The 14897-nt window shown below is 54.5% G+C and overlaps 1 protein-coding gene across 4 annotated transcripts in view; it reads right to left on the reverse strand.

Annotated features, from left to right (window-relative positions):
* VRK3 (VRK serine/threonine kinase 3) overlaps nucleotides 1–11006 on the reverse strand; it is a 29269-nt gene extending 18263 nt beyond the window's left edge. Inside the window, exons 1-5 of one of the 4 annotated variants that reach the window (XM_072616121.1) lie at nucleotides 10683–11006; nucleotides 5477–5616; nucleotides 2739–2888; nucleotides 1049–1195; nucleotides 538–590 (exon numbers count right to left, since the gene is read on the reverse strand). In XM_072616121.1, coding sequence (XP_072472222.1) covers nucleotides 538–590; nucleotides 1049–1195; nucleotides 2739–2888; nucleotides 5477–5616; nucleotides 10683–10987 — 795 coding nt within the window. In that variant the 5' untranslated portion in view covers nucleotides 10988–11006. Of the gene's footprint in view, nucleotides 1–537; nucleotides 591–1048; nucleotides 1229–2738; nucleotides 2889–5476; nucleotides 5617–7698; nucleotides 8123–9361; nucleotides 9740–10682 lie in introns of those variants that run through there. The other 3 variants (XM_072616120.1, XM_072616122.1, XM_072616123.1) reach the window with 3 other exon arrangements.
* Between the last annotated feature and the right edge of the window lie 3891 nt (nucleotides 11007–14897).

Genomic DNA, 14897 nt, shown 5'->3' on the forward strand with positions numbered 1-14897 from the left:
TGAGTTCATTTTGAGGGGGAGCTGGGGATCACTTCCAGAGGCCAGCCAAGATGCTCCAGGCCTGGGGACTCTGCCACAGAAGGACCTCAGGATGCCTAGTCTGAAGAGAAGGCATGAGGTGGAGGGCCTCCTGGCCCTCTCCCAGAACCCAAAGGCCAGCACCAAACCGGAGGAATTAGTGGTGCTCTGGTTGGCCTTAGTGGAGAGGTGAGAAGGAAAGGGAGGAAAGCGCAGAGGCCACCCGGACTCAATATGAGAAGACATTTCTGAACCATTCAAGATGCTTCCCTTTCATCTAAATGGGGGCGCCCTCTGAGGTCATGGCTGTTCACCCAGGCTGTGTGGTTGGGTGGGGGCTGCCTCGGATCTGGCCAACTCTGTCTTCTAGAGCTGCTCACCAGCCCTCAGGGCCCCCCAGTGGGTGCTCTCCCCAAGCCAGAGGTCACCCTCTGCCCTAGGCCTGGCTGCCCACACGGTCACTTGAGGGGTGGCTGCTGAGGCAGCTAAAGCCCTGCTGGGACCCATGTCACAACTCACTAGTTTGAGGGAAAATCTTTGCTTCGGAAAGGCGGTTTCGGAGGCGGACACAGCTGTGAAAGAAGGGAAGATGGCTGGTCAGCACCTTCCTGGGCTCAGTCAAGTAGTAGGCTTCTCCTCCCAGGCCCAGACAATGGAGGCTTCTCTGTTCTGTGGTCCCTCTCCCCCCATTCTAAGGCTCTGTCATTCTCTAAGTCTACCACCAGAGCATTTCTCTTTGTGCTGGGGTCACCTCGGCCCAGGAGGCGGTAACCGACCCCAGGCCAAATAAAGATACTGGCTGGGTACTGTGCTCTGGTTGTATCATCTAGGGGAGGCTGTCTGCAGTCCAAGGGCATGTGACTCTAAGAACATGACTTCCCCCCCCGACGCCCACCAACACCCTTTAACTTGATTTCAGTCAGCCCTCTTGCTGCATCGCAGACTGAAGGAGTGGTCTTGGGGCTCGGCTTGCCCTCCTTCCTCATCTCCCCCTCTCCCCTCCCACCCCTGACACCACCCCAGGTTGCACCTTCGTAAAGCATCCCGTTCTCACTGCTGGGCACCAGCGCCCCCAGCCTCCAGCATTGGCCATCCTTGTCCGTCAGGACCTTGGATGTCCCCAAAGATTCTGGAGACAATGCTTTGACAGGTTTCTTTCTCTGGCGGGGGTCCTGGCCTTTGGGAAGACATGAGCAGAATTTCAGAGACCCTGCGGGAAGCAGGAATCTCCTCAGCAACGTCACTTAAAGCCAAACAGGGAGCTCACTATCTGGCTCAGGCTGTTCCCAGGGCATGTAGTTCAGCTGGGAGGGGCCTCTTGGTTGTGGATAGGAAGGGACAAGGCACTGCCAGGGATAAAAGTCCTCCTCCTAAGGCCAGCTGGCACTGTCTCTCTCTCTCCCTGCTAGCCCTGGAAAGCTGCCCAGAGCCTGAGAGGGTAAGGGACCTGGTGTGGTCACACAGTCAGGATGGGTCAGAAGGCAAGGCTGCCAGGCTCTGAGGCCAGCACACTCTCTGTCTCTCCCCATGCCCCTGTCCCACTGGGAGCACACTTCCTCCTCTCTCCTCTCTTATATTACCCCAAGATCACTGTCACTGGAGCTTCTGACCACTTCACACCCTCAGGTGCTGCCCAGCTCCGAGTCTCCATTCTGATCCCTACACTGCTCTGACTGGTTCTGCTAGGCATGGGTCCCTGTTCTCCTTCCCAGGCTACCTCATTGTCACAATGACTCGTGCCCCCCACACCTACGTATGAGGATGGTCAAGCATCCCAAACCAGCCCATGACCAGGGCAGAAAATACCCCACACTGCCCTAGAGGCTCCCACCCCAGTGTTGAGGCAGGGGCCCCAGGCCCACACACCCCCAGTGCCCTCTAAACTGTTCTGAAGGCTTTCCATACCATCTTCCTTCCCACTCCAGCAGGATACAAGCATGGCAGCCTCTGCCCTCCTCCCCGCTCGGGGCCAACTCCTACTCCTACTCCTCCCTTTATACCACCACTGACCCAATCACACTGGGCTTATTTCAAGTGGAGGTCAGAGGCCTCAGCAGAGAGGCCAGTGATGGCTTTAGGACACCAATGGACCTTCCTGGGGAAGGTGGGCTGGACTAGTTCTAGCTGACCCCAGAGGGCAGAACCAGCACCAACAGGCAGGAGTTTCAAGGAAGCAAATTTCAACTCAGTCTAAGGGAAAGCTTCCTGATAACCAGGTGCCTAGCTGTGCAGCAGGCTGTTTCAGAAGGAGGGAGCTGTTATGTGAGTGGAGGGCGGTGAAGCCCTGCCTGGTTGGGGAAGGGATGGGGGCCCAGGATCATCCGCACCCTCAAGGGCCCCAAGAGGTGATCTAACCTAACTCTCTCTTTTCACAGAAGAGGAACCGAGGCCCCTGGAAGGTCAATGACTTAGCCAAGGGAAAGGATGCACAAAGGTCCTGGGTCCCTAGTTCTAGCTTCCCTTTCACTGGGCCCCCTGGACTGGGGCCCTCTGCAGTCTGGGTTGGTTCTGTGATTCCCTGATTCTGTGACCCTCCTCTCCCAGCCCATCTAGCACCACACAAGAAGGAACCCACAGACGTTTCTTTTTGGGCACAAAAAGCTTTCTCAGAAGATGGGCCCAGGGAGGGAGCCAGAGCTTGTTAGGGAGTGAGGATGGAGCCCTTAGCTTCTCCCTCCTCTGCCAGGTGACGTGTCAGGCCAGGCAGTGCCCACTCTCACCTTTGGCCTTCCCCAGGAAGCTGGGTGATGCTCCCTCCTGGGTGATCTCCTGGGCTCTGCTGATGGATGAGGGAGGTGAGGGGGCAGGCAGGGGCAATTTTCTCTTCTTCTGGACCCCTTGGCCTTGGGGGGTCACTTTCTTCTGGGGGGCTGGAATAGAGAACAGAGGGTGAGTTCAAGCGTGGCCCCCAGGCCCAGCAGAGAGCAGATGTCCCCTGAGGGCACCTCCAGATCTGCCCTCCCATGTTCTTCATTCCAAGGCCCCTCTCTCCCTGACCTTCCATGGTCTCTCCCAGCTCTGAAGTTCTGTGTCTTACTAAGTCCTCCAACTCCCACTCCCAGACAGAGAACAGCAGGAACTGTGTGCCATGTGGCCCACCCCGAGGCTCAGAGAGGCCACTGATGAACAATTTACAAATGCAGGTGGATTTCCCCACAGACACCAGAGCCACAAACTTCAGAAGGAGCTTGTTTCTCCTCTCTACGCTATAAGAAAAGTCAGGCAAGCTGCCAGGTGTCATGCTAGTGCTGAGGAGGCAGAGAAAGACAGAATCAGGTGTTACCCTCAGGAAGCCCCCAGCCTAATGGGGCAGAACCAGAAGGAAGGTGCTATCAGCAGGAAAGGATCATTGGGATAGACTGTCTGGAAAAGGAGGGAGCAGCCTCCAGGCACGGGGAATCACTGAGCTGAGGGACGGGGAGAGGTCACTGGACTACTGAGGACAAGAGAGGAAGACCAAAACGGCCATCAGGGGCTGGCTTACAAAGGGCTTTGAATGCCAAGGAGAGGCTACAGAGAACCCCAGGATTGACTGAGTGTGGGAGGGGGACCCTGTAAAAGGAAACAGTCCACAGTTCAGTGGAGCAGGAAGACAATGAACAGAGATGGGCAAGGGCTTCCTGCAGAACACATGCTTTGAGGAAAGGAAGGAGGTGAGGAAGAGGAGGAAGCAGACTTTGGTGGGGGACATGCCCAGAGCTGGGAGCTGAAGGGGTCGATACACAGGCACAGAGGAGCACCAGCCGCTCTTGGGGCCCAATCCCGCAGCCCCAGAACAACTGGCAGCTGGGGCTGACGCATGGCGGATGGTGGGAAAGGAGCCCCCGCAGAGGACAAAGGCCAGGCAGGGTCCGGCTTTTCCGAACTGGCCGCCCAGTGTCTCTGCCAAGTGTATGTGACTGGGATCATTGGGAACAATCCAGAAAAGGAAGCCAGGAGCCTCAAACATGAGTGAGCACCTGCTGGAGCCCAGAGGAACAAAGACTCAAGGGATGCAGACCCCACTTGCCTACAGTTCACACTCCTGAGGGGCCCAGACGCTGCAGGCTAAAGGGACCGAGGTTGTTCAGCTGGGAGGCGAGAAGAGGGATGGGTAGATGTGGTGGCTCAGCCTAGGGTAAGAAGATTACCCTTCTCCTGGGGTGGAATGGAGAAGCACTGATAAAGCACTTACTGTATGCAGGCATGCACTAAATGCACAGGCCAGGCTTGCCCTTGAGGAGCCAACCTTCAAATAGGGGATCCTGACTCAGACCTGGAAGGGGTGGCTGGTGAGAGGGCCCTAAGTGATGAACTGGGTTGGGCTCCTCCATGCTCTGCACCTGGGAGCCCCCACTCTAGCCTGGGCCCCTGAGGTCAGAAGGGCAGGTCCAGGCTGGTCCTCAGGCCCCCAAGCCTCCTACAGAGCCCCCAGACAAGTCTGCACAGCCTGTGGGGAGCCTCAAGAAGAGATTCCCGCAGCAGGCACAGGACTAGAGGACCTCAAGGGGCCCTTCCTTCGGGCCTGCACTGTTTGATCCATCCTCATGACAACACGATGTTCCTTGGGGACACTCAGGGTTTCTATTTTTGTGGAGAGGCCCACACTCTCAGGAGCTTTTACTAAGGGACTCAGACTGGAGTAGGAGCCTGGAGGAGTACTGGGTTCAAATCCCACCGGTGCTACTGGCTATTTCTGTCCTTTATGCATTTGGGGCCTGTTTCCTTCTCTGTAAAATGAAGGAGATGATGAGAGACCTCCAAGGTGTCTGCCAGGTCTAAATGTAGGATTCTAGGGTCTTCTGAAGGAGATAGAGGGAGGCATGTGCTCTGGGCCAGGCCCCATGCTACATCCTTTACAAATGAGAAGGGTAGGGTGGGAGTGGGTTGGAGGCCAGACCAAGTGCTTGCTAAGATGCCTTCTGGGTCTATGGTTCAACTGGGCAGATGGGAAGTGGGCCGGCATGGGCCAGCAAGATCCAGGTCAAATCCTGCCTCGGACAATGATTAGCTGAATGAGCTTCAGTTTCTTCAGCTGTCAAATGGGCAGGCTGGCTTTGTGGGTCCTGGCCCCGCCACGCTGTCACCCTGCCACCTGCTAATACTCCCCCTACCCCATTCTGCCCTTGACCTGCTTCCTGCTCAAAATGAAGGGGTCCACGTTCATGTCCTGTTTTGCCACTGATTCTGAGAACTGACCTAACTGCAATGTGCTGGGTTCAGTGGACAAACCAGTCTGAACAAGAACAGGGACCTCTGCCTTACCCCCTTCCTCCTCTGCCCTGGCTCCCCCTGGATGGGGCGACCGGGCCCCCACGAGAGGGCTGCCCTTGCCACTGCCCTCAACCAACCTCGCTCTGCTCTTCGCATTTGTGGGCCTGACCGTCCATGGCCCCATCTTTGGGGGCTTTAGATGCAATTATCGCTCTGAAGGCCTGGCCTGGAGGGAGAATGGTCAGTGTGATCCCAGTGGCAGTACCTTCTCCCATGGTTCCATGCTCCTCCAGAGAGCTCCCGGCCCCTGATTCATCCTTCTCTCGCAAGAGGTCTCCACAGTATGGGCAGAAGTGGAAAGTCAGTTTTACCTCTCCCCGGCACATGGGGCAAAAACGGATGGTTCTGTGGGAAAGCAGGCACCCACACGTCAGTTGGCAGAGTGCCCACAGAAGAGGGGAAAGGAAGGGGTTGGCGGTCAGCCAGAGCAGGGCCTCCCCCCACCCCCTCACCATCACTTCAGGGAATTCCAGGGACCCCCTGTCCTCTCACAGCAAATCAGGCCCAAGGCCAGGACCTGAAGCCAATGTCCATGGCCTAGCTGTGACTCAGGACCTCCCTGGCTGTGACCCAGGGTCTCGCTGGCCATGATCCCCGCTTCCAGGCTGTGACCCCCCTTCAGGCCTTGACTCCCCTTGAGATTGTGACCCTCTGACCAGTGGGGATGGCCTCGCAGAGGCACCACTGTGGGCAGACCTCCCGACTGGGGAAGGAGCTGGGCTCGGAGGCTCATGAGCTCCCCTGCATCTCTGCAGGTCTCAGTTTCCTCTCAATAACATGGAGGGTTGGAATCGATGAGCTCTAAGGGCAGGAGATGCTGCCACCTCCAAGCTCTTCTACAGAGCTGCAAAACTCTGGGCAGAGGGCAGGACAAGAGCCTCAGGGTTTGGAGACCTGGGTTCGAATGCAGATGCAGACATGTGTTTCATGGTGATGGAGGAGTTGCTGGATTTTTCTGGATCTGTCTCCTCACCTAGTAGAGGGGATGATACCTGCACTACTGCCCTACCCCGGGAGCTGTGGAAATAGGACTTTGAGAGAAATGGGAGCTACTGTTCCCCCTTCTCAGGTATCACATGGAGTACTGTCATATGATACTGCTTATTATGGCTTAGGGGAGGGCAAGGTCATATTTAAGTACAGCACACAGGCTCAGACAGACTATATAGAGATAGGCAATAAATGTTTCTTGAATGAATGAAACAACTTCCCCCTTTCTTGGCCTCAGTTGACTCATCTGTAAAACAGAGCCAGGATGGGGAATCAGGGAGCTCCTGAGGGATTTTAAAATCCAACCCCTTGTGTGGCAGAGGTGATCCCCCAAAGTCTACACAGCTGCCAGGCCAAGGAGGCCCAGACAAAAGGCCAAAGCCAGACTGAAGTGCACATGGAAGTATTTACCCCGATAGGTACAAACACAACATGACCCAGATGATGTGCATTTGCATATGGGTAATGGGGCCAGCAGGCCCAGCTTCTCTCCGAGTTTGTCACCACCAAGCTGGGTATGCACAGCACGAACCTGAGCCTCTAGGGTCCCAAAGCTAGTGAGTCCTGGGGCCCAGCTTCCAACCTGGCCCCCAGGCCATCATCATCGCACCAGAACTCAGATATCCAGGCCAAAGAAACTGGAGCCCCAAAAGCCCAGAAAGGGGAGAGAGACAGAGGGTCAAGGAAAGAGACCCAGTGCCCAGACAAGGGACCAAAAGCCTCTGAACTCGCCTAGATCTTGGAACACAGAGCATGGAAGGAACTGTCAGGTGCAAAATGGGGGGCTCTGGAACGCAATAGCCAAAATGGGAAGGGAGCTCAGCTGGGGCAGACCTGGAGAGGAGAAAGCATCACCTGGGACTGAGGTTTAGGGTGGAGCCGGCTCTGGGGTCAGCCCTTCCTCCCTCATCTTGGGGCCCCGTCCTGGGAGCTCCACAGTGCCCTAGATGCTGCTTCTGCTTGGGCTCAGGCCCCTGGCACCACAGATGCAGGCTGGTCCTCAGGTTGCCCCTCATTCTAGTCCAACCCAAAGCCCCACACTAACTGAGAAGGCCCCTCTCCAGGGAGGGGATGGAGCAAGAGGCTGCTCCCAGGAGAGTTCCCTGGAACAAGGCCTCCCCCAGCAGGATCCTGGAAGGGCCCACCATAGGGAGAAGGGCTTGGGGACCAGATGGGAATGGGCAGCCCCCTCAGAAGCCTAAGGGCGGAGAGGGGACCTGCTAGGAAAGCCTAGACTTCCTTGTTTGCCCTCCCTCCCAAGCCAGCATTCTTGCGTCACCCCTACAGAAAACTGAACCGAGGGCTAGAGAGAAGTCAGGCATCACTGTCAGAGACAACACTCCCACCCCCCAAAGGAGAAACTGAGGCTGAAGAAATCTGGAGGAATCCTCCCAGGCCCAAAGCCCCCAGCGCCCTCCCAGAGGTATAGAGCCATACCGGTACTCAGGGAAGCTCCCCAGGCCTCTCCCCAGCCCAGATGTCATTCTCCTGCCGTAGGGAGGAAGTAACCTCCAGCTGCGATGCCCTGTGGCCCTGGCACTGTATGGGTGTGGCAGCAGGCTTTGGTTGGGTGCTACTCTGGGCTGGGCAAGGATCCACAGATGGGAGGAACCTGAAGGCCAGGCTGTCTGTAGCAGGAAGTCAACACTTCCTCCTGGCTCAGGGGAGAAAGGGGAGGCCTGGGCCTGGGGATGGAGGCAGATCCTGCTCCCTTTGGCCCTCAGCTGCCCCCACCTTGAAGGTGTCTTCCTTGCCCTCAGGGGCTCTCCCAATAATAACAAAGTGGTTTCAAGCAACTCCCTTGGGGGGGAAGGGGAGGGACCTGGGGTGCAGAGAGAAAAGGGACCCACCCAGTCACCTGCCCAGTCACACAGTGAGTGATGGAGCCAGGACCTCGAGCCTACAGGTGACCACTATGGAGATGGCCCCCAAGCAGCCACAGTCACCGGGGACCCAGAGAGGAAATTCCTTCCCATCCAAATGCTGCTGAATAGCTCACCATCCAATACCAACCAGGGCCCTCCTCCAGGGAATGGACTAACCAGACTCACCAGTCTGGGCCTGAAGAATCTCCAGCTCTGCACAGCCCTCACCCACTAAAGGTCTTTTCATTCATTTATCCTGATAACAATAGCCAGCATTGATAAGGATCCTGGGGTGGGGCTGTTATTATCCCTATTTTACAGATGAGGAAACTGAGGTAGACCCGGGTGAAGTGATTTGCCCAGGGTCTTCTGGCTATGAAGTGTCTGGGCCTGGCTCTGAAGCATCTCCAGGCTCAGGGTCCTGTCCATGGTACCACCTCTGCCCTCTTGCACAAGACTGTGCCCCCAAGAAGCTTGGTTGAGTGGGCGTGGGGGAATTCAGACAGGCTCATCTGAAGGATATAGAATCTTGCAAAGGCAAAGTCCTCCCCCCAAAATCCAATGATGCTGATTCCACACTGGAGCGGCTTCTACTGGGCACTGCCCCCAACACAGCATCAAATCACCAGAGGCATGCTCTTTGTCTCTGAGCTCAGCTGAATTCCAGGAGCCTCCCAGGTCTTTCTGCCCATCCTGCTGAGCCCTGCCCGATGCAGGTGGGCACCAGGAAGTCTGTCCTTCCACAAAGCCTCTCCCTCGCCACGCAGGTGGCCTCCACCACCAGCGCTTTCCAGTCACAAGACCAAGGTGGGGCTTGTTCTCCATCATTGAAGACAGGAAGACTGTCTGCTCTTTGTTCACCTGTACATCACTAAATTCTAGGAAGGATAGAGAGCCCTACCTTCTGGTCTTCTGAGTGACCTTCTTTATTGGTAATTGTCAGCCTTCCCATGTAGGAAGTGCCATAATGCCTAGAGCACCAGACCTGGAGTCAGGAAGACTTGAATTCAAATTTGGTCTCAGACACTTCTTAGATGTGTGACCCTGGGCAAGTCACTTCACCCTGTTTGCCTCAGCTTCCTCATCTGTAAAATGATCTGGAGAAGGAAATGGCCAACTACTCCAGGATCTCTGCCAAGAAAACCCCAAATAGGGTCATGAAGAGTCAGACACAACTGAATAAGAAAGCCTTACTGATAAAAAGAATGTCCTTGGAAGTCTGTGCCTCAGTTTACCTTAATTTCCATCACAACACCTCTTGAGGGGAGCCTTGAAGCTGGGGCTTCTCAACTCTAAGGGGAAGAGGAAGGGCATCCCAGGCCTGGAGGTGAGTGAGGCTGGCTGGATTGGATTGTCCCGGAGATCACACTAGGAGGTGCAATGTGAAGGAAGAAGGGAAAAGGAGGGGGCCAGGCTTTAGATAGGGGGAGCGGTGTGGAAGGAAAGAAATTGGAAGGAGGGGGGTCACAGGATCAGATCTGAGCTTCAGGAGCATTCACCGGGAGCTATGGAGGATAGGAGGCAGAGGAAGGGACTTTGAAGCAATTAGATTATTTCAACAGCCCAGGCAAGAGGTAGGTGATGAGGGTCCGAGCGGAGAGGAAGGTGCAAAGGACAGACACTGAGGCCGAAGTCTGAAGACGGGGCGGGGAGCGGGGGTGGGGGGGGGGAACGTGACTTCCAGTTCGGAGATGCTGGCTTGGCATTGCCCAGGGCTCCCCGGGAGCTGTCCAGCAGCACCTGCCGACGGGAGCTGACCTGGGGGAGCTGGTGAGGTCCGGGCGGCCTCTCTCCCCTCTGAGTCTTTGCACAGGCGGCGCCCCCCCCTCGGAAGGCCCCTCCTCTTAGCTTCCTCGGATTTCTTGGAGAAGAAGCAGCAATCCTGCCTTCTGCAGGAGGCCTTCCCCCCTGCTGGGCAGATCTCGGATCTATCTAGGGTGTCCGAGCTCCCTGGGCGCGTGGCCTCTGGAGGTACTCCAGACCCAGGACGTTGCACAATACATCTTAAAGCCCGGGGTGCAGGGGATACAAAAAGAAGGTCCGGAGGGAGGGGGGCGGCGGGGAAGGAGTCCACAAATCTTCCCCCGTTTTTCCCGCCGGCTCTGAGTCTCAGTTTCTCCTTGGTCCTCAGAGGTTCCGGCCACGCCGACCCGCTCCCCATCGGGACCCTAACAGACCAGGGACGGGTGTCAGGGCTGCGTAGGCGAGGACCCCACTCCCTCAAACCAGAGCCGCGGGTAGGACTCAGTCCCCCATCAGCAAAAGGGGCCCACGTGGAGCTTGGACGCGGAGTCCCAGGGGGAGGAGCGGAGGGCATGACGTCACCAAGAAGGGCGGGGCGGTTGCCAAGGTGACCCTGAGTCGCCCTCCCCAGGCGGGAGGGGCGGGGCGAGGAGATGACGTCACGGAAGGAAGGCAACATTACGCAACACCCATTTCACTTCCTTTCCCCTTCCCGGCTGCGAGTCTTCCCCCGCCACCCCCGCCCATCCCCCCTCCCTCCCCCGCCCAGCCCCTCTCTCTCCCCGCTCATCCCTCTCCCTCCCTCCCCCTCACCTGGCCTGGAGGTTCATAGTTACTTCGGAGGCCGGGGCTGCGCGCGCATCGCCAGCCCAGTCGTGGCACTGCGCACGCGCGGACCGCCTCCTGGGCCTACGCCCTCCAGGACTACCCCGCGGGCTCAATTTCCCAAAGGTGTCAGCAGCGCCCGGCTTTCCACCGGCCGGCCGCTGGGCCATGGGCACGGGCTTTGCTGGCTGTCGCCTCCCGCGTCCCGGAGAGGCCCCAGCTGCGTAGCTAGGGAGAGGCGATGAGGAAAAACACCACGGACTTTCTGAGCATGCGTCACCTCGAGCGGTCATGTGCCGACCGCCAATCAAAGGCCGCTCTTCGGCCACGCCACGCCCTCCCTGATTTACTCTCTTCCTTGCTGCGTGTGCTCGTCTCCATAACAACCCGCGGCGTCTTCCGCCCGGCGCCTCGGTAGAGACTTCTGGGAAATGTAGTTCAGAAGGCGGCCGCCACGCTCATGCCCAGTCAGGCCGAGTTTGGAGAAGGAGGAAGATGGAAGAGGGGCCCTTTCCTTGTCTCTCCCTCCCCGCAGCATTTGTTTTTAAACTTAGGATATCAGCTAGCAAATTCGTCTGGTGCAACTCTGCTCTCCTCCCCTCCCATTTTACAGATGGAGAAACTGAGGTCCAGAGGGCTACATAGAACTTGTCCGTTCTGTCCCTCCTCTGGTACTGCCCCCAGCCTGGTGCAGCCTGTAATCACCTCACCCCTGGACCGATCCGGGGGTCGCTGGTGAGGCTGCCTGCCTCCAGGCTCTCTCCAAGCCAGTCTGTCCCCCCAGAGCTGCCCAGTCAACTTTGGGGGCTCCTCATTGCAACTGGGGCAGTAACAACAAGTAGAAATAGCCTTTCCACGAGGCTGGAAGGCTTGCCAAGCGCAGGACAGATGTTTCATTGGATCTTCGCAATGCCCCAGTGAGATGCAAGTGACTTGTCCAGGGTCACACTGCTAGTAAGTGTCTGAGGCTGGATTTGAGCTCAGGTCTTCTGACATCAGGTGCTCTATCCACTGAGCCACCCAGTTGAAGACTCCCTACCGTCTTCCTTCAAAGCCCAGGTCAGGTGCTGCTTCCTACAAAGACACTCTATCCCCGTAGAAAGTCTGCGCCATATGTATACTGTATATTTAATTCTCTGCCTTCATGTTATATGCCCGGTAGAATGGGAGTTTGGTGAGGGCAAAGTCTGTCTTGTTTTTGTTTTGTTGTCTGAAGCACTTAGCACAGTGTCTTTCAGATGACTAGTCTAAATGTTTTGTTTTGTTTTTAAATTGGATTACTTATCTTACTAAGGTCAATGGAGTCATACCTAGAGTCACAGAGAATCCAGAGACCAATCAGTCAAACCTCTGACTCATGGTCCTCCCTTTTCTCTGAGCCTCAGTTTCCCTCTCTGTAAAAGAAGGACATTCCTGACACCTGGAATACCTTATCCTGCTGCTCCCACTCTTGTCATTGTAACCCCGTCCATCCTTTCATTTCTGTGTCCCAAAGGCTGGGGCTTCACCCTTTATCCCTCTCAACTGCTTGGATTCTCCTGGATCTCTGAGCTGGGCTTATTCTGCCTCAGTCACAGTAGAATGTCAGTGTAGAAAGGGATGTCAGGGGCCACTCATCCAACCTGTACTCGAGTTACCAATGGAGTGAAACAGGGCGCTTAGTCTCATGCTTTTTAGCATGATGTTTTCAGCTATGTTGACAAATGCTTTCAGTGAGGATGAACACAGCATCAAAGTCAACTACTATACTGATGACAAATTCTTCTTTTTGAAAAGGCTACAAGCCAAGACCAAAGTGGAGGGTGTGTTGGTGCATGACTTTCTGTTTGCAGATGATTGTGCACTCAATGCAGCCTCTGAAGCTGAGATGCAGTAAAGTATGGATCAGTTCTCTGCTGCCTGTGCTAATTTTGGCCTAATAATTAACACCAAGAAAACACAGGTGCTCCACCAGACACCATCACACAATCCATATATGAAACCATCGGTTACAACAAATGGAGAAGTTTTGAATGCTGTGGATAAGTTCTCTTACCATGGTAGTGTACTTTCCAGGGATGTAGACATTGACAATGAGGTTAACACACGCATTGTCAGAGCTAGCTTAGTGTTTGGGAGGCACCGAAGAAAAGTTTGGGAGAGAAGAGGTATTAGACTGATTACCAAACTGAAGGTCTACAGAGCTGTTGTGCTGACCTCATTGTTATATGCCTGTGAAACATGGACAGTCTACTAATGCCATGCCAGGAAACTGAATCGTTTCCATTTGAACTGTCTTAGGAAGATTCTGAGGATCACCTGGCAGGATAAGTTACCAGACACTGAAGTCCTTGCTTGAGCTGAACTACCAAACATTCAAACTATACTTCAGAGAGCGCAACTCCGATGGACTGGCCACATTGTTTGAATGCAAAATGTACGCTTGCCAAAAAGACTATTTTATGGAGAACTCGCATGGGGCAGGTGATCACATGGTGGCCAGAAGAAACAATACAAGGACACTCTCCGGGTCTTTCTCAAGAACTTTGGATTTGACTGAGCAGCATGGGAGACACTGGCACAGAATCACTCAGCATGGCATGCCCACATCAGAAAGGGTGCTGTGCTCTTTGAGTATTGAGACAGCACAAAGTAAACATCAGATGCGCAAATTTGGGATATCCACCCCAAATATCTGTGCCCAACCTGTGATAGATCATTCCAAGCTCGTATTGATCTGATCAGCCACAGTCGGACACACTGAAATTTCACTTCATCATGGTGATGTCATTTTGGTCCTCTTCGAAAATGAGGGACAACAACCAACCAACCAACTGAGAATCCCTTCAGCCATGGCATAGTCAGTGGTCATGTGGCATCTGCTAGAAGCCCTCCAAGATTGCAAGGTCACCCAGCTCTGGGGACAGCCCCTTCCACTGCTGGGAAGTGCCAAATGTGAGCGAGGCTTTTTCCCACTGGACTGAAACTGACTTCTTGATCATTCCCCCATTGCCCTGCTTCTGCCTCCCAAACCAAAAAGAACAAGGCTGATCCCAGACCCCTCCTCCACAGGCTACCCTGCCCCCCATGGGTACCCAAGGCAGTGGGGACCAGAAGCTATCTCAGTCTTGTCTTCCCTTTAGTAAGTGAGTATTTTGAGGGCAGGGACCATCTGACTTTATTCTATACTTTCAGCACTTAGCACTGTGCTTTTTTCATTCATTCACTCACTCATTCACTCATCCATTCATTCACTCACTTATTCATTTACTCATTCATTCATTCACTCATTTACTCATTCATTCACACACATCCATTCATTCATTTACTCATTCACTCATCTATTCATTCACTCATTTATTCATTCACTCATTCATTCATTCACTCATCCATTCATTCATTTACTCATTCATTCACTCATTCAGTCTCTCGCCCTCCTCTGTGTCTCTCCAAGGCTCTGCACACCTGAGCACTAGATATACTTTTATCAGATAACTAATGATGGACTAGGGAAAAAAAGCCCCAAGTTAGGGACTTGGATGGCCTAACTCACTCTGGGAACATCAGGCACTTGTCACTTTCCCGTTTTGGGCCTCAGTTTCCTCTTCTGGAGAACAAAGGTGGGGGACTTTTACTAGATAATCTTTTTAAGCTCCCCCAGCTCTGACATCTGATGCTCTAAGTGCCTTTGGAGCCTGGAAAGTCAAGGTCAAAGGCTCCTATGCATCCTCTCCCTAGGAACCAGCTGAACATATGGAAATCATGGGTCAGATTCCATCTTGGCCACAGCAGGGCGTTAGCCTTCTCTTTGGAAGAAGATGGGTGGTAAGCCCAAGCCCTGAAGAACCCATTTCATCAGGTGCTGAGGATCAAATGAGATAATGGTCACAGAAGATTTGCTGGGTCTCAAAGTGCACATAAGTCGTAGTTGTTATTATGATTGGGTTGTTGGTATTTTAAATGAATTTTTTTCCATTTTATGTGAAATCCACCTTCTCTCCCTCTCCCTACCTTTCCCCCAATTTGAAAAGAGAGGGGAAAAAACCCTGTAACAAATATTTATAGTCAAAACAACTTCACACGTTGGCCATGTCCAAAAAAAAAAAGTCTCAATCTGCCCTTGGAGTCTGTTATTATGAGGTAAGGTCCTACCTGGGCAGTGAGGTGGCTCAGTGGAGAGAGTGTTGGGCCTGGAGTCAGGAAGGCCGGAGTTCAAATCCAGCC

The sequence above is a fragment of the Notamacropus eugenii genome, chromosome 5 (assembly GCF_028372415.1).
Source record: "Notamacropus eugenii isolate mMacEug1 chromosome 5, mMacEug1.pri_v2, whole genome shotgun sequence".
Classification (NCBI taxonomy): Eukaryota; Metazoa; Chordata; class Mammalia; order Diprotodontia; family Macropodidae; genus Notamacropus; species Notamacropus eugenii.